We start from the raw sequence: 26,233 nt of genomic DNA, 5'->3' as shown, positions 1-26,233 counted from the left end.
TTAGCCTATTGTTAAAAAAAAAAAAATGTAATTAAGTTTTTTGTAAAATTATGTAATTTCAGTGTTTATATCCATTAATGCGAGTGGAGTATTTAATGTAAATGTGTATATCGACATGAAAACAGAGTTTAAAATCGCTGTTTGCTTAATTACTTTTCTCACTCCAGGAAAAAGAAGTGCGTACGCACGGTCAAGAGCGTCCTACGGAAGAGGATTAGGGCCAAGCAATAATAAAAAAAATAAAACCATCTCGAGATTAATGTCATTATATTGCGAGATTAAACTCGTTAAATTTCGAGAAAAAAAAGTCGAAATATAATCTTGAGAATAAACTCATTAAATTTCGAGAATAAAGTCGTTGTGTTTCGAGAAAAAAACTCGTTAAATTTCGAGAAAAAAAAGTCGAAATACAATCTTGAGAATAAACTCATTTAATTTAGAGAATAAAGTCGTTGTGTTTCGAGAAAGAAAGTCGAAATGAAATGTAGAGAATAACGCATTCGATCAGTGTTCATTGCATAGTCTATATCTTTCAGTAACAAAGAAATACTATCAACTTTAGCTAATTATGACACAATAATAATTAGCACACGAACTTTAAAGAGAATTTGCAAGTGGCTAGGTCTTTTTAGAAGAAAAAATCAGTCCAATTTGCGCGATGTAGGCTACTGGCTTTGTCCAACATGAAATGACAACCAGAGGACAAATGCAAGGTTATCGCTGGCTTCACCCAAATGCACTCTGGCACTTGTACAGCTATGATAAATTAAAACCGTACGGCATTGCCATTAATGGCGTGTAATGTAATGAGTTTATTCTCAAGTTTGTATTTCGACTTTTTTTCTCGAAATTTAACGAGTTTTAATGTGTAAAAAAAGTATTTACAGGACAAACAAATAAACATATAAAAGAATGTTTTGTGAAAAAAAATTCTAAGCTACAAAAAAAATTAACAATGTACATAAGCATTTCTTTTATTACATTTTGAATATGCACTGTAAAATTTAACGAGTCACAGTAACTCAAACTGTTTGAGTAAACAGATTGTCTTTACTTAAACCATGTAAGTTTTAAAACTTTGCAATTATGTTATCAATGATTAATTAAGTGCTGATCAAGCTTTGTGATGAACGACTTTTGTTAAACGAAACCAGCATCACCAGTTTACTTCTCGAAAACCAGACTGACTTTATTCTGTCAGATATTACAGAAGATCTTAATGAGAATTAACTAAAGGTTTAGATGTTGATTTATTGTTTCATTCGAAAGTAACCATGTTTAGAGATCGTTGCTTTAGTTGGGCTCTTGACCCTTGATTTTGTCATGATATTTATTTTTTTGGATGTTTGTATGTGTTTTGAAACTTTTTTGTTATAACTCAAAAAACCCAGAAAAAAATCTCGAAAGTTATTGGTTGTTAACAGCTATTGGTATTCTAATCATCAGTTATGGAGCTGTTCAAAATCTCAAGATAAATGGGTGTTCTACAGTTAGTTCAGTTGGATTACAATGAAAGCCATTCAAAAAGTCAGTGTTTTTTTCATAATCAGTTAATAAAGGACTTTCCATACAGTTTGGTCTTCTATGGTGTCAATTAGTCACACACAGACATCAATAATCAGAATATGAACCTCAACAATGGTTACGAAAAAAAAAGAAAAAAAAAAAAAAATGCTGCAATGCATGCTGGGTACTATGTAGTACTCATCCATGGCTCCCAGCATGCTCTGCTGCATTGTTTGTATTTTTTTTATTTTATTTTTTTTATGGTCACATTGTTGAGGTTCATATGCTGATTATTGATGTCTGTGTGTGATTATGTAACACCAGAGAAAACCAAACTGTTTGGAAAGTTCTTTATATTAACTGATTATCACAGAACCACTGGCTCTTAGAATCACTTTTACTGTAATCAATCGAACTAAATACACAACACTTACTTCATCAGAGATTAGATTCCAAACAGTTTAATAATCAATGATTATCATCACCATACAGTATAACAACCAACATCTAGGTACAGGTTAGATAAAAAAAAAAAAATGATAACCTGAATGCACTGTAAGTTGCTTTGGAAAAAGCAGCTTTTAAGAGTGTGCGTGTGTGTATAACACCTGATGACATTTTCTCTGGGCTTTTGAGTTACAACAAATGGTTACAACAGCCAAAGAAAAAACTAAGACAGAAAGCAAGGGTCAAGAGCCCAACTAAAGCAACCACTGATCTCTAACATGGTTACTTCAAATGAAAACATAAATCAACATCTAAACCTTAGTTAATTCTCAATCAGATCTTCTGTAGACGTCTGACAGAAATAAAGTCAGTCTGGTTATTAATAAGTGGAGCTGGTGATGCTGTTTGTGGGGTTGTTTAATCAGATCTTGAGAGATTTAATGTATTTTATTTTCAGTTTATTTTATCTAAGGCTGTGTCTGAAGTCAGTTGTAAGTTCTTGTGTTTCTCTTTTTCAGTAATTCTGTTTGTTAACAGCAGCTGTTCATCACTAATGTCACAATTATCACATCACTAAAGACTTAATTATTTAATTGCAATGTATATCTTCTTTCAGTGAACTCAACTGAATTAAGTTCAGAGTACTCATAACTGTTAGTTTTTAAAACTTAAATGGTTTAAGGCAATCGGTTTCCTCAAACGGTTTGAGTTAACATAACTTGTCAGGTTTTACTGAGGCTGTGTCTGAAGTCAGTTGTAGTTCCTTTCTCTCTTTTCTTCAGTAATTCTGTTTGTTAACAGCAGGTAGTGTTCATCACTAATGCTCAATTATCACTCAAATTAATCACTTATTACTTAATTGCAATGTATATCTTCTTTCAGTGAACTCAACTGAATTAAGTTCAGAGTACTCACAACTATTAAGTTTTAAAACTTAAATGGTTTAAGGCAATCGGTTTCCTCAAACGGTTTGAGTAAACCCAACTTGTCATTTATTTTTAAGGATATTTGTTTACACAAAAGGGTTTGAGTTACGTTACTTGTGTTTTTTTACAGTGTGTTAGTTTTAAAACTTAAAAGGTTTAAGGCAATCGGTTTCCTCAAACGGTTTGAGTAAACCTACCTTGTCAGGTTTTTAAGGATATCTGTTTACTCAAACGGTTTTGAGTTAAGTTACTTGTCGGGTTTTACAGTGTGGAAAACAAAAATACAAAATGTACAAAAAAGTACTCAGGCTTATTTACGAATAAATTACAAAAAATTAATAATGTATACAATTTATGCATTTCATTTTTAACTTGCGTCACAAAAATAAACTACAGAAATTAGGTTGTTTCATTGACAATATGACATTTAAAAAATATATTGGATAAACTGTAATGTACTCATTTTTTTCCCCACTGTTTTCTCTTGGCTAATGAAGAATGTATTTGTTTGAGTTTGATGTCCTCTGTCCACTCACTCCCTCATCTGTCTCAGGACACTTTCACAAATTAAACCATGCCTGTTAACAACAAAAACACATGCTCACTTTCTCCAGAATAATATTAAAACAAAAGAAAATGGAAACACTTATGAAAAAATACAGGTTTGCAATCTTAATATTAGAAAATATGACACAGCAGGACATGCATACAAAATACTGAAGTTTGGTTAATGCACGCAAGTGATTCTGGGATATGGTAGGGTGCGAAGTCTCCATAAGATGTTCACTTCATTTTCATGGGAAATGAAGGGCGCATTTGAAGTAGCTTTCGAAACTCGTCAGCCTTCGTCGCGCCGCGCCGCGGTGACGCAATCGCACTTCAAATGCGGTCTTCGAAGTGCGCATTCTGACTTTGGGACAGCTTACGTCGTGACGCTGTGACGCATTCGCACTTCAAATGTGCACTTCGGAGTCCATGCACTTAAGTTTGGGACACAGCTTATATCTCAGGATTGGATGGACCCAATATTTCTTTTTTTTTTTTTTTAAAGAAGCGAGAGGACAACAAAATCATTGTCACTGCTTGAGAAGACTCCATTTAGTGCTGTTTTGCGATTTTATTTATTATTATTATTATTTTATTTTTTTTGCAACGGTAATTAAAGGGATACTCCATCCCAAAATGAACATTTTGTCATTAATCACTTACCCCCATGTCGTTCCAAACCCGTAAAAGCTTCGTTCGTCTTCGGAACACAATTTAAGATATTTTGAATGAAAACTGGGAGGCTTTCTGTCCCATAGACTGTGGTTCCCAATCCTGGTCCTGGAGAACCCCCAACACTGCATGTTTTTGGTGTCTCTCTTATCTGACACACACATTCGAGGTCTTTGAGTCTTAAGTAAGCTGATGAGTTGAATCAGGTGTGTTTGAAGAGGGAGACATCTAAAATGTGCAGTGTTGAGGTGTACATTTTAGGACATCCTCAGACCTCAGTCATTAAATGAAAAGGCGTCATGCCTCAGACTAAAAGGCTTCAGTTATTGGACAAAACGGCATTGCGCCTCGGACTGAAAAGCTTCAGATCTCAGGAAAAATGACGTCAGGTCTCATACAATTAGACATCAGACAAAGCCTTTTCGTCTGAGTCAGTTTCGTCTGATGCCTTTTCGTCTGAGTCCGTTTCGTCTGAGTCCATTTCATCTGATGCCTTTTTGTCTGAGTCCGTTTCTCTGATGACTAATTGTATGAGACCTGACACCTGACATTCTTTTTCCTGAGACCTGAAGCTTTTCAGTCCGAGGCGCGATGCCGTTTTGTCCAATAACTGAAGTCTTTTAGTCTGAGGCATGACGCCTTTTCATTTAATGACTGAGGACTGAGGATGTCCTAAAATGTACACCGTAGCAGTGTTGAGGGTTCTCCATGACCAGGATTGGGAACCACTGCCAAGTAGGCTAAGTAACAGTGTCAAGGTGCAGGAAAGTATGAAAAGCATCATCGGAATAGTCCATCTGCCATCAGTGATTCAAATCATATACGAAAAAACGCATGTGAAAATGTCAGACTCAGTATGCAGAGACTTTTACTGCTGTATCAGCGCCATTATTCTCATATATCTCGCATATTTCATTTAAGACATGATATGTGTGCGTACACTGTGCTGGTTCATATTTGGAGCATGAGAATATGAAATATGCTCACAAAAACTCGAAACATGCTTGCTCCCGTCCGGATATGAACTGTGATCTGTGCAGTGAGTGTTGTTAAACTCATCACGGCGATCCGCGCAGAAACCGCTCTCTCATGAAAAACAAACAAAACAAAAACAAAACACACACAGTTGTGGATAATTCAGGTAACAACACAGTATTGAGAATCAAGTGTATGTAAACTTTTGAACGGGGTCATTTTTACAAATTCAGCTTTTATTTTATATATATATATATATATACACTCACCTAAAGGATTATTAGGAACACCTGCTCAGTTTCTCATTAATGCAATTATCTAATCAACCAATCACATAGCAGTTGCTTCAATGCATTTAGGGGTGTGGTCGTGGTCAAGACAATCTCCTGAACTCCAAAACTGAATGTCAGAATGGGAAAGAAAGGTGATGTTAAGCAATTTTGAGCGTGGCATGGTTGCTGGTGCCAGACGGGCCGGTTCTGAGTATTTCACAATCTGCTCAGTTACTGGGATTTTCACGCACAACCATTTCTAGGGTTTACAAAGAATGGTGTGAAAAGGGAAAAACATGCAGTATGCGGCAGTCCTGTGGGCGAAAATGCCTTGTTGATGCTAGAGGTTGGAGGAGAATGGGATGTATGATTCAAGCTGATAGAAGAGCAACTTTGACTGAAATAACCACTCATTACAACTGAGGTATGCAGCAAAGCATTTGTGAAGCCACAACATGCACAACCTTGAGGCGGATGGGCTACAACAGCAGAAGACCCCACTGAGTACCACTCATCTCCACTACAAATAGGAAAAAAGAGGCCTACAATTTGCACGAGCTCACCAAAATTGGACAGTTGAAGACTGGAAAAAATGTTGCCTGGTCTGATGAGTCTCGATTTCTGTTGAGACATTCAGATGGTAGAGTCAGAATTTGGCGTAAACAGAATGAGAACATGGATCCATCGTGCCTTGTTACCACTGTGCAGGCTGGTGGTGGTGGTGGTGTAATGGTGTGGGGGATGTTTTCTTGGCACACTTTAGGCCCCTTAGTGCCAATTGGGCATCGTTTAAATGCCACGGCCTACCTGAGCATTGCTTCTGACCAGTCATCATCCCTTTATGACCACATGTACCCATCCTCTGATGGCTACTCCAGCAGGATATGCACCATGTCAGAAAGCTGGAATCATTTCAAATTGGTTTCTTGAACATGACAATGAGTTCACTGTACTAAAATGGCCCCCACAGTCACCAGATCTCAACCCAATAGAGCATCTTTGGGATGTGGTGGAACGGGAGCTTCGTGCCCTGGATGTGCATCCCACAAATCTCCATCAACTGCAAGATGCTATCCTATCAATATGGGCCAACATTTCTAAAGAATGCTTTCAGCACCTTGTTGAATCAATGCCACGTAGAATTAAGGCAGTTTTGAAGGCGAAAGGGGGTCAAACACAGTATTAGTATGGTGGTCCTAATAATCCTTTAGGTGAGTGTATGTATATATATATATATATATATATATATATATACAAATACACACACACACACACGCACACGCACACACACAGTGTTTTAAATATATATGTAGGGATGTATATGTATCCTGTGCTGTACTAATCTGTCACAAATATTCAACAGATCAATTTCAGCCGATTTGTTAATGGACTGCCCTACCAGAGCTCCTCCTCTTCGCATTTTAAATAAATTAAAGTTGTAAAAAATAAAAAATAAAAAAATAATAAAACAAGCCTTGGACTGAAACAGGGACATGAGCTTCTGAGAAAGTGAAACCTCTAAATGAAGAAAGAACAAGGAAGTGCAGACTGTACACAAAAAATGTTGTTCAAGAGTCATGTTTATGTTTTTCTATAGTACTTTATACACTACAGAATGCTAAAAGCAGCTTTACAGTAATAAACATGAAAACAGTTCCAAAGTTCTTCGATTTCAGTGATTTTAATTATGTAACATTTCAGCAATAAAGCAGCACTATAGGAGATAATGTTTAGCTGTTTTAATCCCCCTCTTCAGTTTAGTCCCCAAATAAACTGTAGGCTTCCGGTCGCCTGATCTGAAATCAGCGTCATGTGTCTTCGGTAGGATTATGACTTCCTTAATCATCCTAGGTTTCTAATTGGAGTTGTGATTATTTTATGGATGATTACTCTGTCAACACATCTGTTGTTGTGATTCAGAACAGAACTGGTGTAGGTTTTACTATTAATGTCTGTGTGTGAGTCCAGTGTGGCCGAGGAGCAAACACATTCCAGTCTGTGTTCAGGAACTCATGCTGTAGTGGTGAGTCTGCTCCTTCCAGCCACACTTCACGGTGGGTTTCACACGTTTGAAGATGGGGGTGTATTTGAGGAGCAGGAACAGGGATAGGTGATCAGACTGTCCAGCATGGGGGAGTGGAGTAGCTTTGAAGGCATCAGAGATGTTATTAGAGAATATTAGGCTGAATCTGATATTGCTGGATAAAAAGGCAAAGAGATAAATTCCTAATGTCATTTCTGTAAATACAAGGCCAACCAAATGAATGCAACATAGTCTTCTAATGTAGACAGTGTTTATACATCCCATAAACTTTGGTTCTGCTGATGCAATTGTGGGAATTCAGTCCTAGCTGTCTGAACGATTTCCTATCATTTGCCATGTCTGTCTGTCTTCCATGATAGAATCACAAATACAACTATGACAAACCAACAACAGATATCAATCAAGCCTTTATATCTCTCCTGGAAGGATATCTTCTGTTCAACCTGTTCACCTGCCAGAGTGATTTTAGCTGGGACTGGAACGACACGCAGCGGGACGGACTGATCTTCTGGAATCACAAACGGAAAGAGTTCCTTCCCTGCAGGCACTCCGGTAATCCTTACAAATTCTGAATTACTCCTGGCATCAAAAAAGCTGACCTTCCTCTGCCACCTGCCCATCACATCATAATCATCCTCTAGTCTCATCTGCACCACTTCAGGGTTTGTCTTTATCGTGAACTTTGTCGGAGTGCTCAGGAAACTGTACATGTATCCATCTCGTCTGAGACCCCAGTTATTTTTAGGGGTCAAAGGTTGCACACTAGGTTTTCCATCTGATCTAACGCATACTCCAAGTGTCCAGTAGCGACTGTTTCCCACCTCCATTTCCCATGTATGAGTGCCACTGTCGTATCCCACGCTCCCCAACACCATACGGTTGCTGTGCAGTGGAAAAGGCTTGTCTTGCTGACGGAAACATGAGGTCACAGAGGTCAGGTCATCTGACACAGAGATGTCTGGTGGAGCTGTGTGTGGATTCAGGATCACAGGGTCTGTGGAGAGTAGGGAAAAGTCACTTGTAGTAGCAGTTCTTACAGGAATGAACAAGTCTATTCGAGTATGTATATTGCACGTTTATATTGCAATCCACCCCCTCCCCCATGACACAAAATGTGTCACAACACACCCCAGTCTCCCTTCTTATAAATTATGCATAAAATTAAATTCAGTATTAGAGAATATCTATGAAACACATGGAACATGTCACCTGATTGTAATTACAGATCTTGGCATCTTGTGCTGCACCGTTCTGTAATGACCACAAAGTCTTCTCAGCCGGACGAACAGCTGCTTTCAGCTTTTTCTTTACAGATAACAAGTAAAAAAACAAAAAAAAACAAAAAAAAAAAACACACACTTAAGCCTTCGTTATTATTATTATTATTATTATTATTATCATCATTTGTTAAACATTTAAAGGGAAATTACATTTTATTTAACCTAACTTACTACTGGGTCTGTCTGTGAAAATCAGTTGACATTCAAATACTTAAATAAAGGGTAACTGTTATTATAACATTTATTAGAAAATAAAAATTACAGTAATAATGTTCTTTAAAATGTATTACAATGGAAAAAAATATTGATTTAATAACCACATGACATAATAAATAATCAAATATATGTATATTTCTAAATTTCTCACCTTGCGTTGTCGCACAGCCTGCTGTAGCTTTTGCGTTTTGTGCCATTTGTGCTCATGTTTCTTACACGCTGCACATATAGCCTCTTCATCTGTTTGACAGAACAGCTCGATTCTTTCTCCGTGTATCTGACACTCGTGTTCTTCATCCCTCTCTTTCCTCGTGCTTTGCTCTCTCAGGTAAGTCTCACAGGTGTTCCTCAAGCACAGGTTGTGCACTGGTTCCTGCGGTGACACCTGTCTACAGACGGGACAGTTTCTGGAGCTGCTGGAGGTCCAGTGATCATTAATACACTGCCTGCAGAAGCTGTGTCCACAGCTCAGTAACACCGGATCTCTGAAGACATCAGTGCACACAGGACACGACAGCTCAGCTTCGAGTGCCATTTAGACACAGAAAACATGAAACTCAATAAAGATTTCTCTGAGGACAAATCTGACTTGCACAATAAACCCTTCCTAGTTTTTACAGCCTTTGTATGAGGAAATGACATGTCAAACTTTCATTGGAAGAACAAGATTCATTAAACCGTTATACCCACAAGACAGGGGCGCTGATGATCCTCTCCGATTCACATTCAAATCTGCAAAAGCTGGAAAAAGTCTGTTTATACTGGGCAAAATCTTACTAACATTCATACAAACAGATTTTTATTTATTTACAATAAGAACATTTAAAATAAAAACAAAATGTCAACGTGTGTGTCACAGTTAGGATTAGGGTTAGAGTTATCATATTTAATATTGCATTATATTGGTAATTTCCGTATCATATTGTGCATAAAAATGTGTATAGCTGATTTGGACACATCCTTGCATTTAGGCTACATGACTGTGACCAGCAGATGTCCAAAACTGTGAACTCGTTCGCGTTGTTTCACAAGCACCGTTTGTCCCACTGCCATATTACTCTTCACTATTCTAATAAATGTATATTCATACTCTTCTGGTCTGCTCACGAGACTCAATACTGTAGAAGGCTGGTATTGTCACGTGTAAGAGTGTGTTAGCCACACCCACAAACTTTCTAGCAGATTCCGACCGAGCGCAGCTGCTTTTCTTAAAGGGGTCGCCGCGAAACTAAAGGCGAACACATCACTTTATAGAGTTTAATTGCAGTCTACAGTTTAATTATCGTATATTATAATCTCTCTGTCATTTACCAGATCATTGAGAGCAGTGTATTTGTCTGACTTTTTCGTACCACAATCTTTATTTTTAGTAAGAAGCCCTTCCCTTTAAATCTCCCCCAGGGACCACCAAGAGTCGCTCCGCATTTCTGTCGGTTGGCAATAAAATTTCCGATGGTCACTGTTCGCGTCAGCGCGCCGCGATCAGTCTCGCCGTTCCGCTTTCCTGCCCGATCTTCTGCTTTTTCTGGAATTCTCTGGTTCTCCAGCCATGCATCTGCTGTGTTTCTTTGTCCTGCTGCTGTGGACCGGTCCGGCGCGCGGTTATTTCCCGGAGGAGCGCTGGAGCCCGGAGTCCGCGCTGCTCGCGCCGCGGGTGCTGCTCGCGCTGGTCTGCCGCAACTCGGCGCACTCTCTGCCGCACGTCCTCGGAGCCATCGACCGCCTCAGCTACCCCAAAGACCGCATGGCTGTGTGGTGAGTTCCGGCGGATTAGACTGTTTGGCGTTATTTATCAGAGCTGATATTTTGCGCAATTACGCGCCTGACAGCTGCGCGTCCTGCGCTGGACTGATGCGTTGCGTGTTTAACTGTAACACAGTGACTGCAGGCTTGCTACAAATGAAGCGAGCGAAAGTAAACACACATCGTTTATATGTGTGTTGAGTGAACTAAACTAACACCAGCTGTGCTTGCGTGAGTCTTTAGAGATGTGATTTATGATTTATCTCTGTTTGGAAACGAGAGCAGGATAGTTTGGACTCGGTTCCTGCTGTGGCCTGTGTTCGTGGAGGGGAAATGAGCGAGTTTAGACGTGTCCAGGGCAGACAGACAGCCCCTTCATGCCCCTCGATCGGCTCTGCCCCTTTTTCCCCACACATGCCGATCTGATCAGCCGACGTGTCTTTGTAGCGCGTTGCGCGCGGTGATGGAATCTGTGAGAGAGCGAAATAACACATGAATGAGAGTCAGTGAGCTGAAAACTTTCCCTGCAGCCAGATTAACTGTGTGAAGCAATTTCTGAGAGACTATATGACCTCATAAAACATGCATGTCAGAAAACTAGGGAAGACATCTTTAATAATCGAATTGTGTAGTGAACTACGTATTGATTTCTATTTAATTAGAGGAGTTTTTTTATATTCATCAAATATTTTAATATTTACTATTCACAGTCAACATCCCTTCAGCAAATACTTAAGAAAACTGACTTACAAAAAAACAAAAACAAAAACAAAACAAAAACATGAAGACTGCATTTAATTAAAATATCACACCAAGTGAAATTTAAAAAAAAATAATAAAGTGATAAAACAACATATTTCACACAAAAATCTAAATTCTACATCTACTTATTTAAGAGTATTGTCCCATTCAGTGTTGGGCATAATGCATTTACTGTAGGCTACTAAGCAATTACTTTAATTATGTTTCCCTGGAAAAAGTAAAGTAAGCGATTACTCTTAATTTTTTCTTTTTCTGTAATTTAATTACAGTTACTTCCATCTGATGGCATTGCAATAAATACTAGAACTACACAGTAAAAAAAAAAAAAAAAAAAATTCAGTAGAATTTACAGGATTTTACTGGCAAAAATGTTGCCAATAAAACCCTTTAAAAATCATGCTCATTGCTGTAAAATAGATTACAATAATACTGCAAAGATGTTATTACAAAAATACAGATACTGCAAAGCAAATTAGTTAATTGCTGTATGTGAAAACAGTGAATATAACATTAAAATTTTATGTCTAAAATATGTTTTAATTTCTTCCTTTAAATGCTTTGATCAGTTTGAGAACTATGCAATTTTATATTAAGCCTATTTATTTGAAATAATTAAATTAACAGTTTGTCTTGTATTGTACAACTTTTTGATGTTGATAGGATTTAGAAAGTAATTAGATGTAATGCAGTACTTTTTAGAGAGAGTAATAGTAAAATAATCTTACACTGAAGATGTAAATAGTATCTTGTAAATAAGTACCTTTTAAAGTAATTTACCCAACACTGGTGCCATTTCATTGTCCTTCAGTGAACGACTTTCAGCACACTAAAATTATGTTTTAAGTAGGATGTCCAAATGTACAGTATTAATTAAGAAAAAAAAAAAAAAACACAAAAAAAAACACTTTGACTTCACCATCCAAAGAGGCAATTAGAGCTCACCTGCTGATTATTTACAACTTTGAAAAACAATATTATTTAATGACAGAACATACTTTGGAGGGGAGAAAAAACTGGATGCAGCGTTAGTGCACAAATTGTATGATCTATTTTCATGGTGCTTTTTTTGTTTGTCAATTCGGAGCCAAGTTCTCTTCCAGTGGATTATATAAAACTATTTTCATATAATCCAATAAAGAAACTTGGTTCTGAGGAAAAATTAAAAACACCAACAGCCAATCATAATCCACCAGACTTTAAAGAGCTCCAACATTTAAATGCTAATGTCCAAGCCGGATGCTAATAAAGTTTTCATTCTTGGTGTGAACAAGCCTTAAATGAGTACATGAAAAGAAATGAATGAAATTGTGGGTGAACTCTTGCCTTAATGTGAATGTTTCAATGTTGGAAAAAAGAGCATCTGGTCTAATGTGAATGTTAAATTGCTTAAAATAGCATCTGATCGGCGTGTAGGCGCGGCATGTAAAACAGTTTTGAGAGCATATCATCCTCGTTTCATTCATTCAGAGTCACAGCGGTGTTCAGAACTGAGGTCTCACTCTTAGTGTGTAGTTAACAACTGAAACCGAACCGCCGGGGTTTTTGTTGCTGCCACAAACAGACCAGAACGAAACCACATGCGGTCCGAGACTCTCGGAAGCCGTTTGGACGGGTTCAGCACTCGCTACCGCTTTAGCAAACTGAAACAGAACTGTGTTTACACAAAGTCTTTGATGAACAGATGAACATCTTGGCAGATCTGAGCGTCAGCACACGCACATCAAATTCCATATAATCTAAAGCGTTATTACAGGAATAACTCAAACTGCGCTTAAATCAGTTATGAGAGGCGCTAACAAGTATGCTCGCTGCATAACCATAGCATTAGAGCGGTTCACACACTCACACGAGAGCACAGACACGCCGAAAGCTCGTGATTAACATCTCTGGTCTGGTGGGGTTCCCATCTGCTCCAGATTTCATGTTTACTGGTGTACTGTAGGATGGGCGTCGTCGCACCGCGGCCGTGTGATTGGTTCTCTTAATGGCTTTAATTACTGAATGAGCGCTTTCTTTTGATGACTCTATGAATCAGGCAGCCACATTATAGATACAATTTTACACCCACAAGTGTTTAGTTGCCGTTTTATCACCATAATTAGATATAATATATAATAATGTGTAATTATAATGCCTACACTACCGTTCAAAGTCAGTAAGATTTTTTTAATGCTCACTCAGGCTGCATGTATTTAAAAGTAAACACACTAATCCTGTGAAATATTATGACAATGGTATTACAATTTATATATGATATAATATATTGCGATTTAAAATAACTGTTTTTCATTTGAATATATATTAAAATGAAATTTATCCCGGTGATGCAAAGCTGAATTTTCAGCAGCCAACAAATTAGTGAAAGTTTTATTATCGGTGATACATTTTTATTTCAAGATACTTTGATGAATAGAAAGTTGTAAAGTACAGCGCTATTTGAAACAGAAATCTTTTCTAACGTTATAAATGTCTCTTTACTGTCACTTTTGGTCAATTTAATGCATCCTTGCCGAATAAAAGTATTAATTTATTTTAAATGTATTTTTTGACACCAAGGTTGTGAACATATACCATAGTTAATATAATATAACATAATATAATTATTTTTGTTGGAAACACAAAGAAAATAAATGTTTGTTCTGCATGTACATTATCGTTTTTAGATGCAAACCAAAAGATCAAATTATTAACAAAAATGTATTTATTTCTGAATCATTCTAGTGTTTCTTTAGATCTCTAAACCTAATTATGAACATTAGTACTAGTCATTTTTGTCTTTCCAAGTTAAGTGTAAATAACGGAAGCATTTAGACCTGTAGGTCATCAAACACAATCCTGATGGAGATGTGGACGGGTGTGTCAGATTTGATTAAAACTGGAAAAAGAGAGGAATGGAATTTGCCAGAGGAACTTTCAGAAGCTTTTCTCTCTGTGTGTGTGTGTGTGTGTGTGTGTGTGTTCATTAGATGTGTGTGTGTGTGTGTGTGTGTGTGTGATATGAGATTGTGCACCTGGAAACCATCTGTTCACAGCTAAACCCTGATCTTCCACAGACAGCCTGTGCGATCTCAGTGATAAATTGCCTTGATTTCCCCAGGATCATCTGCTGAACTCACCTGAACACACATGTTTGTACAGCATCTGTCAGTGCTGGGGGTAACACATTATATGTAATCAATAATCAGATTACTTTACTTAAGTAACTAGTGAAGTGCATTACTTTTAAATTTGTAACTGAGTTTTGCACTTCTTTCAGCCTGAGGCTTATTCATTTTACGTTTGTTGTTAAAGGGCCTTTACAATTGCCAAAAAATATATCTTTTTATTATTATTATTAAAAACAAATAATCAAGCCCAGCCCAGGTGACAGAAAGTAATGCTAACATAACATAATGCATTACTATTCATAAGAGTAACGGAATTGGTTACTTTTTATGGAGTAAAGCAATACTGTAATGCATTACTGTTAAAAGTAACTTTCCCCAACACTGGCATCTGTGTGAGTGAATCTGACTCATTTTCTTCACTGACACATTGTGTAGCAGCTGTGAAGGGCTCTGGTTCTCCTGTGCTCCTTCTGCAGCCAAACGCTGAAGACAAGCTTGGGTTTTCAAAGGTTGTGTTGTGCAGTTAATTATGGGGTGATGTTACAGCGCTGCACATGAGAGCAAACTCAACATTTAGGAAGAATGGAAAATTAAAAAGCTCTAATTTTAGACATTTGCTTTCTATTTAGTCATTCATGTTTGGAGAAGCGGCCGTCTTTGACATAATTGTTTCAGATGATCTCTCTGTCCTCAGGGTGGCCACAGATCATAATTCAGACAACACCACCGCAATCCTGCGTGAATGGCTCATAAACGTCCAGAACTTCTATCATTATGTGGAGTGGAGACCTCAGGAGGAGCCCAGGTGAGACTGACCTGAAACCACATCTGAACCTCAAGCAGAACTCATGTGTGAACACAAACTACAGGATCACAGGAACATCTGCACACGTTTCCTGTGATCTGACCAGTGTCTGCTCTCTTTCTCTTCTTATGTTAGTAAACACATTTTGTTAAATAAATCCAAATTTGTTAAATATCAGTGTGCTCTTGACCTCAAAATACACTGATCTTTTTTAAATCTTTAATTTAATAATTTTTCATTAAACATTAAAAACTGTGACTGATTTATTCTTTATTTTTAAGTGTTTTAACACTTATTTGCAAGGTAAAAAAGTGTGTGTGTGTGTGTGTGTGTATGTATGTGTGTTGTTTCAGTGTGAAATACTATTGTAGTTTTTGTTGATATTTTGAATTAGATTTTAGTTTTAGTTTTTCTTTTCATATTTATTTTAAAGTTTTGTCATTTTGTTGTAATTTTGTGTTTTTGTCATTTTTAGTAGTTTGTGTTTTTTTATGTCTATATTTCACTGTAAAAAAAAATCCATAAAATTTACGGTAATAAACCCTCAGCTGTGGTTGCCGGAATTTTACTGTAAAAATACGATAGGAACATTTTAGGCTTTATGGTTTTAACTTACATTTACAGTTAAATACCGTAATTTCATTAACTGATATAATATTAATATACCAATCTATTGAAGTACTGAAATCTGTTTTGTATCTTTGTAATACACTGATATCCACCAATGGCATCTGGTGATGAGAAAGTCACATGATGAACCAAAGCTCGCCACAAGCAGCTTTTAAATACAATACTAACATATATAGAAGATGCACAGTGTCATTCACACAAACACTAAACACAGCATGGTGAAATAATGCAATAAACATTCATTTAACAACATTAGGTTTAAAACACAACCCTAATATACAAATCTTATAAGAAAAACCTAAGAAGAAACATAGTTATTTAAAAAAAAACATCAAATTTGAAATGTAACGCAGGGAATTCTGTGATTGTCAATTTACGGTTATTTACTGTAAATTATAAAGTCTTTTTTAACGTCCAATTCTGTGATTGTCAATTTACGGTTATTTACTGTAAATTATAAAGTCTTTTTTAACGTCCAAAAACGGTATACTATTATAATACAAGTAACCATTAACCATTTAAACAGGTTTTAGTATAGAACTGTAGCATTTTTAACAGTTTAACCATTTAACAGGTTTTTTTACCGTCAAATTCACAATTAATTTATTTTTATTTTTATTTCAGTTTTAGTTATTTTATGACACCAAGGCAAACTAAATGAAAATAAGAAATATTTTCTTGGAAAATAGCTGAAATAAAACAAGTTTCAGGTTTTTTTATATTTTACTTTACTCGTAAACATTTTACTTTACGTTAAAATTGTAACACAAATATATACAGTATATTGTACCACAGGGTATTTAACCACCTGAACTAACCTTGCCTTGCCATAAAAATGCATTTTTTAATGCAGAAAACAAAAAACATGCTAATTCTAGTGATTTAAGTCATTTCATGTATCAATTGCATTTTAACATATATTTGAATTAATTGATAGGACAACAAATCAGTCAGTAAAAATATGCAAATGCCACTTTGCCCTTGACGTGTGTGTGGAAGGTTTGTGGCTCATGCATGTATTTGTTTGTGTGTTTGTAGCGTCTATGAGGACGAGAGTGGCCCGAAGCACTGGACGAACCTGCGATACGAGCACGTGATGAAGCTGCGTCAGGCGGCGCTCGACACGGCGCGGGAGATGTGGGCCGACTACTTTCTGGTACATCGTCTAAAATCTGAAACGAGTGTCTTTGCCCCTCGCTGAAGTCAGCTACCATCATCCACGGCTGTAATGTTGCCTGTCAGTGCAGATGATGTGACAGCAGTGTGATTACACTTCCCCTCCAGTCTGTAGAGGGTCACGGCCGCATCCCGTCGCTTGCTCGTCTAAAGTTAGCAGTTGCTCTGTTCATTATTATAGGGTTATTTCTGTGTTGTTTATTTCTGCTGCTCTGTGATCAGCTCTGTTCCTGCTGTCCAGCGTTTGGCTCCACACTAGTTTAACTGCTCTGCATGTGTTTTAGTGGAAGTACTCTGTACCATTATAGGATTAAACACACTGTTCCTAGAGCCAAAACCACTGCCATGTATAAAAGACAAACATCTTTCCTGGAGAACCACACTGAGTTTACATCTTCAGTAACTGACATACATTAAATCGTTTTTTAGTCATCTCTTGAGTTCAGACTGTAAAAGTAGGTGTAGATTTCACTCAGAAATAGCTAGTTAATTTCACCAATAACTACAAAGAAGCAGAACGACTGAAATAGTATTTTCTTGTAAAGAGTTTCCCAATAATGATTTAACTTTGAAAAGTGTTTTTTTTTTGTTTACAGTGTGTTTCTGATTCAGGAGCCAAAATCCAATTTCAAAATAAAACAGCTTTATACATTTTAAATTAACTTAATTCCAACCTACAAACATGTAATTACAAATATATTTAAACAAATTCCAACCTACAAACATGTAATTACAAATATATTTAAACAAGTTCCAATAGAAATGACATTAAAAATATTTTAGTGAACCATTAATGTTTGTCAGTGCATTCAGCCGTGCTGTACTTAAGTCCTCTCTATATTTAAGCTAAAACACATTTTCATTTAATTGAAAATAACCTCCAGTTGAGTGTCAGAAAACATTTTTGTGGATCGGTTTAAAACAATGCACATTTTTTTGAGATTTAACATTATGTGACTAAATGTGGAGTCGCTATGAATAATAAATGAAATAAACCTGACAGACTCGTGTTTGCAGATGGTGGACTGTGATAACCTGCTGACTAACCGGGATGTTTTATGGAAGCTGATGCGGGAGAATAAGACGATCGCAGCGCCGATGCTGGAGTCCAGAGCAGCGTACTCAAACTTCTGGTGCGGCATGACGTCTCAGGTGTGGATCCTGTCTGAGTCTTCATTTGACAGCTGTTTTATCGTTTAGACTTAGTCCTGCGTCAAATGTGCTTTTTAGTTTCTGTTATATTTAGTCAACTGTATTCTTAGTCAAGTTTTTGTGACTAAACGCTGGGCATTTTAGTCAAGGTTTAGTCAATGAAGTTAGTCATTTCTTAGTCATGCTGCATGGTTCAACCGATAATCACAATTTCATCACACACAATTCGAATAGTTGTCATTAGAGACATTTTATTTTTACGTTTCTGAATTATTACACTTTCACATAAGCAACAAATGTTTGGGTTTATTAGTTTATTAGTTCTCTAAGCGCCTTCTCTAAGTCGCAAAATTGATAAATCATTAAATCATACTTAATAAAATAGTCTGTAGTTCCTAATAAGGTGTAATATCTCATTTGTATTCCCTACCACTAGATGGCAGACATGTAGTACTTCGATTCTAGATCAAAATGAAGTCATGTTCCTATTCAAAGTGTTTGAGGAAATAGCAGAGCAAGTGAGCTATCGTGTCATTGATGCGGAAGCAGTTCAGTTCATATCGTGCAAGTAAATTGTGAGATTTGTGAGAGGAAATTGCCAAATGGCTAATAAAAAGTTGTACCGTGAGGATGTGTTGCAAATGTTATTTGCCGATTCTGACTCTGAAGGGGAATATTTGCCTTTTGGAAATGACGATCGGTCGTCTAATAGTCGCGCTTCTCCCGGTACATTTTCGCAGCGCAATGGTGCCGCCGTGCAAGGTGAGAGTGTTCACGAAGCACAAACAAGTGATCATTTCGACCATTTGCCCAACAGTGATGAGGGTGAACGTGTTGAAGAATATTTCTATAATATATAATAATAAGAAAATACTTTTTGTTGACAAAAATAAAAAAAACATTTTTATTATTATTTAAATATTTATTTTAGTTTAGCCTTCTTTTTGTCAACAATATTGCATGTTTATATAAATTATAATGAAATATTAAGTTGTAAAAGAAAGAAAATTAGTAATTTAGGGGGATTTAAACTCTTGACATTTGGCAACCGCAAACAGGCTTGTTAAAATACGTTTATATAATATATAATATTTTTTCCTACTTTTTGTTGACAAAGATAAAGAGATTTTTTTTTAATTATTTAAATGTTTATAAATAACTTTCATAATTATAAATATTGTGTTTTGCCTCTTTTTTGTGAGGTGTTTTGTGTTTTTATATATTTTATTTTTATATTTTTATTATTCATTGTTTAATGATGACAGTACCGTCTTGTTTTAAGGCCCGTTCACACCAACAGACGATTAAGATGTTTACTCTAATTGCACACTCTGGGTTTGTCATCTGTCACTTTAATTTCTCAAGCTCTTTAATGCAGGATGAATTCTGATTGGTTGTCAATATTTCTACTGTTCATCAGCCAAAATAAAAACAAGTGTAAGTGATTCCATTTATATTGTTCTTCTGTTATATTTAGAACGACTTTTCAAACTTTATCTCTGTCATTATGGTTATTGTTCACACAGGACGAAAAACAAATCCTTGTTTTTTCACGCCGGAAATGATCGTGCCTGCTGTGAATAGCTTCATAGGGATCCATCGCTTCGATTTAAAAGCATCATTGAATTATCGTGTTCAGTGTGAAAAGGCCTTTAGTGATGGAAGAAGGTTGTGGACGGACATCTTTGTTGGCAGTCTTGTTAACGAGCGAGCGTGTGTTATTACAGGGTTATTATAAGCGGACGCCGGCCTACATGCCGATCCGGAGGCAGGAGCGCAAGGGCTGCTTCGCCGTGCCCATGGTTCACTCCACCTTCCTGCTGGACCTGAGGAAGGAGGCGTCCCGTGGGCTGGCCTTCTTCCCGCCTCATCCCGACTACAGCTGGGCCTTTGACGACATCATCATCTTCGCCTTCTCCGCGCGCATGGCAGGTGCGTCTCAGGCTGAGAAGATTACATTCAGTTATCATGTGTGGTGCTTTTACTTGAGTTTAAACATCGTTTCCCGCAGAGGTTCAGATGTACATCTGTAACAGAGAGACTTATGGGTATTTCCCCGTGCCCCTGCGCTCCCATAATACCCTGCAGGACGAGGCGGACAGCTTCCTGCACTCGCTGCTGGAGGTTATGGGTGAGTCACATGACTGGTCACATGTCCTTGTTTTTCAGCTGAAAGAGCGTGACGATGTCTTTGATCGTTCGGTGTGTTTTGTCCACAGTGCGCAATCCTCCATCAGAGCCGTCCGTGTATCTCTCTCTTCCTCCGAAACAGCTGGATAAAATGGGCTTTGATGAGGTCAGGAGGTCACATTTCTACCACACCATTTCACTTTAGGTTTTATATTGCAGTATATTTAATTGTATTTTTATTATTTTATCATTTTATATTGTATTGTTTTTTTTTTTTTTTTTTTTTTTTTTGTTTTATTTTGTTTTGTTGTAATAAAGTAGTTTATATTTAAATATTTTATTTTTAATATATTTTACAATTTTTGTTTTAGTTTTATTTTACAGTAGCTTTGTAATAATTTAATTAATTTTTTTTTTTTCATTTTGTATTTTTATTTTATATTAATTGTTATATTATATTGTATTATATTACTTTAATCCCAAATTACATCATTTTATGAAATGGTATAAAATACTGCTATGCTTAAAGAGTATTGTATTATATTATATCATATTAATTTAATTTATTAAATGGTATGAAATAGTGTAGTATTTTTCATTGTTATTGTGTTTATTGTTGTGTTTTTGTATTTATTTTGTATCATGGTATAAAAATAAAATTGTTTTTATTTTATATATTTTTATTGACATTCTGTATGATCATAAAATGTATATATTACATTTATTATTTAGTTTTACATTATTTTATAAAATATTCAAATATATTATATATCACATATATTATAAGCTCATGTAATATGTTCTGATGGTTATATTTCTGCAGGTGTTTATGATAAACCTGCTGAGGCGCTCGGACCGCAGAGAGCGCATGCTGAGGACTCTGTACGAACAAGAGATCGCCTGCAAGATCACCGCAGCTGTAGATGGCAAGTATGTCTCAAACACACACAAGCGCCTTCTCTCACCTGTTCTGCTCACACACAGACCTTCTGACACGAGTGTGTGTGTGTGTGTGTGTGTGTGTGTGTCAGGGCACTGAACGCCAGTCAGATCAAAGCGATGGGGATCCAGATGCTCCCCGGATACAGCGACCCATATCACGGCCGGCCGCTCACTAAAGGAGAGCTGGGCTGCTTCCTGTCGCACTACAACATCTGGACAGAGGTGAGAGAGAGAGAGTGCGTGGCGGGCGTCATGATGTATCTTTAGCTAAATCAAGTGTTTAAACTAATACTACAGAAAAAAAATGCTTTTGTCCACATTCCTTTATCTTAAATGTTTGTGTAAATATTAGTGACGTGGTGCGTTATTTTGTATTTTTTGTTTGTGTAAATATTATTTAATTAATTTAAAACAATGTAATGTTCCTTTCACGCATGTTTCAATTAAGTTTTCAATTAAGCTGCGGCGCTCCAGCAGTTTGTGGTTCGATTGCCAATTTTTAAATTTGTTATGTTTGTTTTGTTTATGTTTAGTTTAAGTGTTTTTTTAGTTTATTAAAATGTGATTTTAATTTGTCGGATGTTTAATTTATGTAAATATTTAAATTTGTAATTTAAAACGAGTAATGTTCCATCGCATGGTTTCAATTAAGTAAACATGTTTTTTCAGGTAATTAACCAAGGCATCAAAACAGTCAGCGATAAAATATACAAAAATATCATATATAATGAGATATGTATGAATTGTATTCGAGTAAATCCATAAAAAAAAAATAATAATAAAGAATTGTATTTATTTATATATATATATATATATATATATATATAATATATTATATATATATATATTGTTTAAAAATAAGAGTAAACATTTCACAATACAATGTTTTTTTTTATTCAAATAGTAGTGTTTTTATAAGAAAATCTTTAAATGTAGTTTATTTAGTAAGAAGTGTTTTGTAAGGGAATATTTGAAATATTTCTCTAAAATAATAGATTTTTCTATAATATCTATTGTTTTTATAAAATACTACAAAATAGTGTTTTAAAAAATATATATAAAAAAACCTTTATAATAATAATAAAATCAAATCATTTTATAATATGCTAAATGATAGAAATCTGTTTATGTGTAACAGTTTACAAGATATATATATATATATATATATATATATATATATATATATATATAAAATATCAATTTAGTAATATTATAATATAATAATATAGTGTTTTATAGAAAATATTTAAAAATATACTATAAATTAATATTTTTTGCAAAATCCTACATTACTGCAATGTTTTTACTCAGTAAGTGATTATTTTTAGAAGAAAATATTTTATTATTTTTATAGTATTTACTATTTATATTGGGTTTATTTTTTTTTATTTTTTTTATATTATAAAAATGTTTGTGGCATCTTAAATGATTGAAATGTCTTTACTCAGTTGGTGCTCATCAGTGTGTGGTTTTCTCGTGGCTCTGTGTGTTAGATTGTGGATCGAGGGCTGAAGGCGTCTCTGGTGATCGAGGACGACCTGCGCTTTGAGGTTTTCTTTAAGCGTCGTCTGCAGAATCTGATGGAGGAGATCGAGTCTCAGCGGCTGGACTGGGACTTGATGTGAGTACAGCAGTCTGTGTGTGTACAGCGCCCTCTGCTGGACTCCTGACTCCAGCTGTTTGTCTCTGTCTCAGTTACATCGGCCGCAAGCGGATGCAGGTGGACCGGCCAGAGAAATCTGTGCCCAGAATACACAACCTGGTGGAGGCGGATTACTCGTACTGGACGCTGGGATACATGATCTCGCTGAGCGGCGCTCAGAAGCTGCTGCGGGCCGAACCGCTCAGAAAGATGCTGCCGGTGGACGAGTTTCTGCCCGTCATGTACAACAAACACCCCATGTGAGAGAAGAGTTATCGCTTCATATAGCCATATCATTATTCCATATTATACAGAGTTCGGTTTGTCTGTTTTTATTTATTGTTCGTTCATTCATTCATTGCAATGTTTTATCCTTCTGATCAGAGAGTAGTGTTCAAAAAAGTCTCTCATGAACCATCAAACAACACAGAATCTAATTAAACATCATGTAAAAAAAAAAAAATAATATATATATATATATATATATATATATATATATATATATATATATATATATATATATATATATTAGTGGAAAAAGGATGTGTATATTAAAATAATTTCATATTAGTTTTTATAATTAATTCTTGATAAGTTCATGATAATAAAAAATGATTATAAATAAAAAAATATATTGTTAAAAATGAGAGTTATTTTTATTAATTGTGATGATGATAATAATAATAAATAATGATACATTAACATTATTATAAATATGTATAAATATTTTATATAATTGAATTTAGTTGACATTTTTATTGATGATGATGGTCATAGTCATCACATGAAAGTATTGTTAATAATAATAATATTTATTTTAAATGATTTTTTTTATTATGATGATAAAAATATAAATCATAATTATATAAATAATTATAATAATAATAATAATAATTATTATTATTATTATTATTATTATTATTATTATTATTAATAGTTTATTTTTATTTTTAAATATAACATCAATAATAATATTTTTTGTAAGTTATTAGGAAAAAACATTGTTCCATTGAACCAGCATGATTAAGGTGGTTTCCATCTCTGTCTGTGCAGCGAGGACTACATGTCTCACTTCGAGCGGCGGGATCTGAAAGCGTTTTCGGCCGAGCCGCTGCTGGTTTACCCCACGCACTACACGGGCGACGCGGGCTACATCAGCGACACGGAGACCTCCAGCATCTGGGACAACGAAACGGTCCACACCGACTGGGACCGAGCGCGATCACGCAAGAGCCGCGAGCAGGAGGAGCTCAGCAGCGAGGCGCAGAACTCAGACGTGCTTCAGTCTCCGCTGGACAGCACGGCCCGAGACGAGCTCTGAAACACTGGGACAAACTGCACAATCACGTCATCGAGGACAAGTGTTTCATCAGACGCCACACAACCATCAGCGATCAGATCCACTTTACCATGTACTTCAGATGAGATGAACACCTCGGATTTCCCTGAAATGCTTGACTGGATTCAGGAATAGTAAAAATTACGCTAGTTACAGTTGAGGTCAAAAGTTTACAAACCGTTTTAGTATTTAGTTTAGTTTTAACCTGATCTGATGGGTCTAGTTTAATGCTTGTCAGGAGTCCTGGCTGATCCTTTGCGCTTTAGTTAAATTTATTTGATTTTTAACATTTCATTCCTTTATTATTTCACTTTGAACATGATTTAAGTGAGCGTTGACTTTCACTTTGTACGTAAAGCTGTTGTTTTGCATCCCAGATTAAGGTCAGAATCAGATCGGCGTGTTTTTATCTGATAGTTTGCTTGCAGATGACTAATTTATTGCTTGTTGAGCTTGTTCGTAGTCTTCAATGTCAGTGTAAACACAGAGCCGACTGATCTGTTACCCGTGATGTGAACCGCACAGAAGTGTTTTACCTTTGGTTTTTATGTTCTCTGTTTTTTCTTTCAGTTGCCGTAAGAGATTTGTATGGGAGAATAGAAACCAATTCTCATTTGTAAGTCGCTTTGGATAAAAGCGTCTGCTAAATGATTAAATGTAAATGCAATTAAAACAAATCCATTTTAAAGCTAGCAAAGGAATGCTTGTGTGGCAAACTAATGTTTACATGATGCTTAATGTGCTAACTTGAGAAATGGATGTTATGATATTTAGTGAAATGAGATGAGTGAAAAAAAAAAATTATGTATTGATCCTTTCTTTCTTTCATCCTGAATGTGCCTTTTATACCAAAGAATAAAGATTGGTTTCTTAAAGTCTGATGCCGTAGATCCAGTCTGATTCTAGAAGGCGTCTGCTGTGGTATACTGATGCAGTGAATGGGTGCCGTCAGAATGAGAGTCCAAACAGCTGATAAAAACATCACAATAATCCACAAGTAATCCATACCACTCCAGTCTATCAGTGAATGTTTGAAAAAGAGAAAAGCTTTGTTTGTAAGAAACAAAGACATTATTTAGACATGTTAACTTGCTTCCAGCTAGAATGTGAGTCCATAATCCATAATAACACTTCCTCCAGCAAAAAAACATAACAAAACAAAAAAAATCTGTCTCCGGTTGTCTCTCAGATCAAAATCCACCCACATATTTGTTTTGGATAATTTTGGTTTGTAAACAGTGCTTGATCTGTGCAGGTTTCTTTCCTTCATTCATGAGATGACTGTTTCACTGGAGAAAGTTGACGGATAGATGGCGCGTATTTTGCAAGAAGCAGCGGCTTGTTGTGGTGAAAACTTATTGATGGTTTTTTTGTTTTTAAAAACACAGATTTTTTGTTTTCTAGATTTTTTATGTTGTGGTGTGGTGTTGTGTGTTTTTTTTTTTTTTTGATGTTTTTATCAGCTGTTTGGACTCTCATTCTGACGGCACCCATTCACTGCAAAGCATCCATTGCTGAGTGATGTAACGCTACATTTCTCCAAACCTCAAACTCATCTACATCTTGGATGGCCTAAATAGTGAGTAAATTTACAACAAACTTTTGTTTTCAAACTATTCCTTTAAAATGCACATTGTATGACAGAAACTTGAAAGCTCACATTCAGCTCACATTCTTACTCAGGTGAAATAAGACACATACACACACTCTCTCTCTCTCTCTCTCTCTCTCTCTCTCTCTCTCTCTCTCTCTCTATTGGAATATGGCCTTGGTGTATTTTCAGCCAAGAAGGTTTATGGGATTTCAGGCACATTTATATGGTCATAATCCTTCCAGAGAGCAAAATGATAATTTTCATGATTAGAGAGAAACAAAAATGAATACTTGAAACTTGGCCATGTGTTTGCATGTTTTGCTTATG

At 36.0% G+C, this 26,233-nt stretch overlaps 2 protein-coding genes across 2 annotated transcripts; one reads left to right on the top strand and one right to left on the bottom strand.

Annotated features, from left to right (window-relative positions):
- Window positions 1-6,906: 6,906 nt before the first annotated feature.
- LOC109054271 (E3 ubiquitin-protein ligase TRIM35-like) lies at window positions 6,907-9,945 on the bottom strand. Its single transcript, XM_042716064.1, has 3 exons — window positions 9,036-9,945; window positions 8,568-8,693; window positions 6,907-8,458 (listed from the first exon to the last, which is right to left on the bottom strand). Exons 1-3 carry the CDS (start codon window positions 9,417-9,419, stop codon window positions 7,715-7,717), a joined length of 1,254 nt encoding a protein of 417 aa, XP_042571998.1. The 5' UTR covers window positions 9,420-9,945; the 3' UTR covers window positions 6,907-7,714.
- A 336-nt stretch (window positions 9,946-10,281) lies between these two features.
- On the top strand, window positions 10,282-25,193 carry colgalt1b (collagen beta(1-O)galactosyltransferase 1b). Its single transcript, XM_019088844.2, has 12 exons — window positions 10,282-10,639; window positions 15,191-15,301; window positions 16,970-17,087; window positions 18,125-18,259; window positions 19,987-20,191; window positions 20,271-20,390; window positions 20,479-20,555; window positions 21,213-21,319; window positions 21,421-21,553; window positions 22,825-22,952; window positions 23,027-23,233; window positions 24,027-25,193. The coding sequence occupies exons 1-12, from the start codon at window positions 10,434-10,436 to the stop codon at window positions 24,292-24,294; spliced, it is 1,815 nt and encodes a 604-aa protein (XP_018944389.1). The 5' UTR covers window positions 10,282-10,433; the 3' UTR covers window positions 24,295-25,193.
- Window positions 25,194-26,233: the final 1,040 nt, after the last annotated feature.

This window comes from Cyprinus carpio, chromosome B1 (genome assembly GCF_018340385.1).
Source record: "Cyprinus carpio isolate SPL01 chromosome B1, ASM1834038v1, whole genome shotgun sequence".
Classification (NCBI taxonomy): domain Eukaryota; kingdom Metazoa; phylum Chordata; class Actinopteri; order Cypriniformes; family Cyprinidae; genus Cyprinus; species Cyprinus carpio.
Note: the sequence above shows the minus strand (reverse complement) of the source record. Positions and strands in the feature narration are given on the sequence as shown.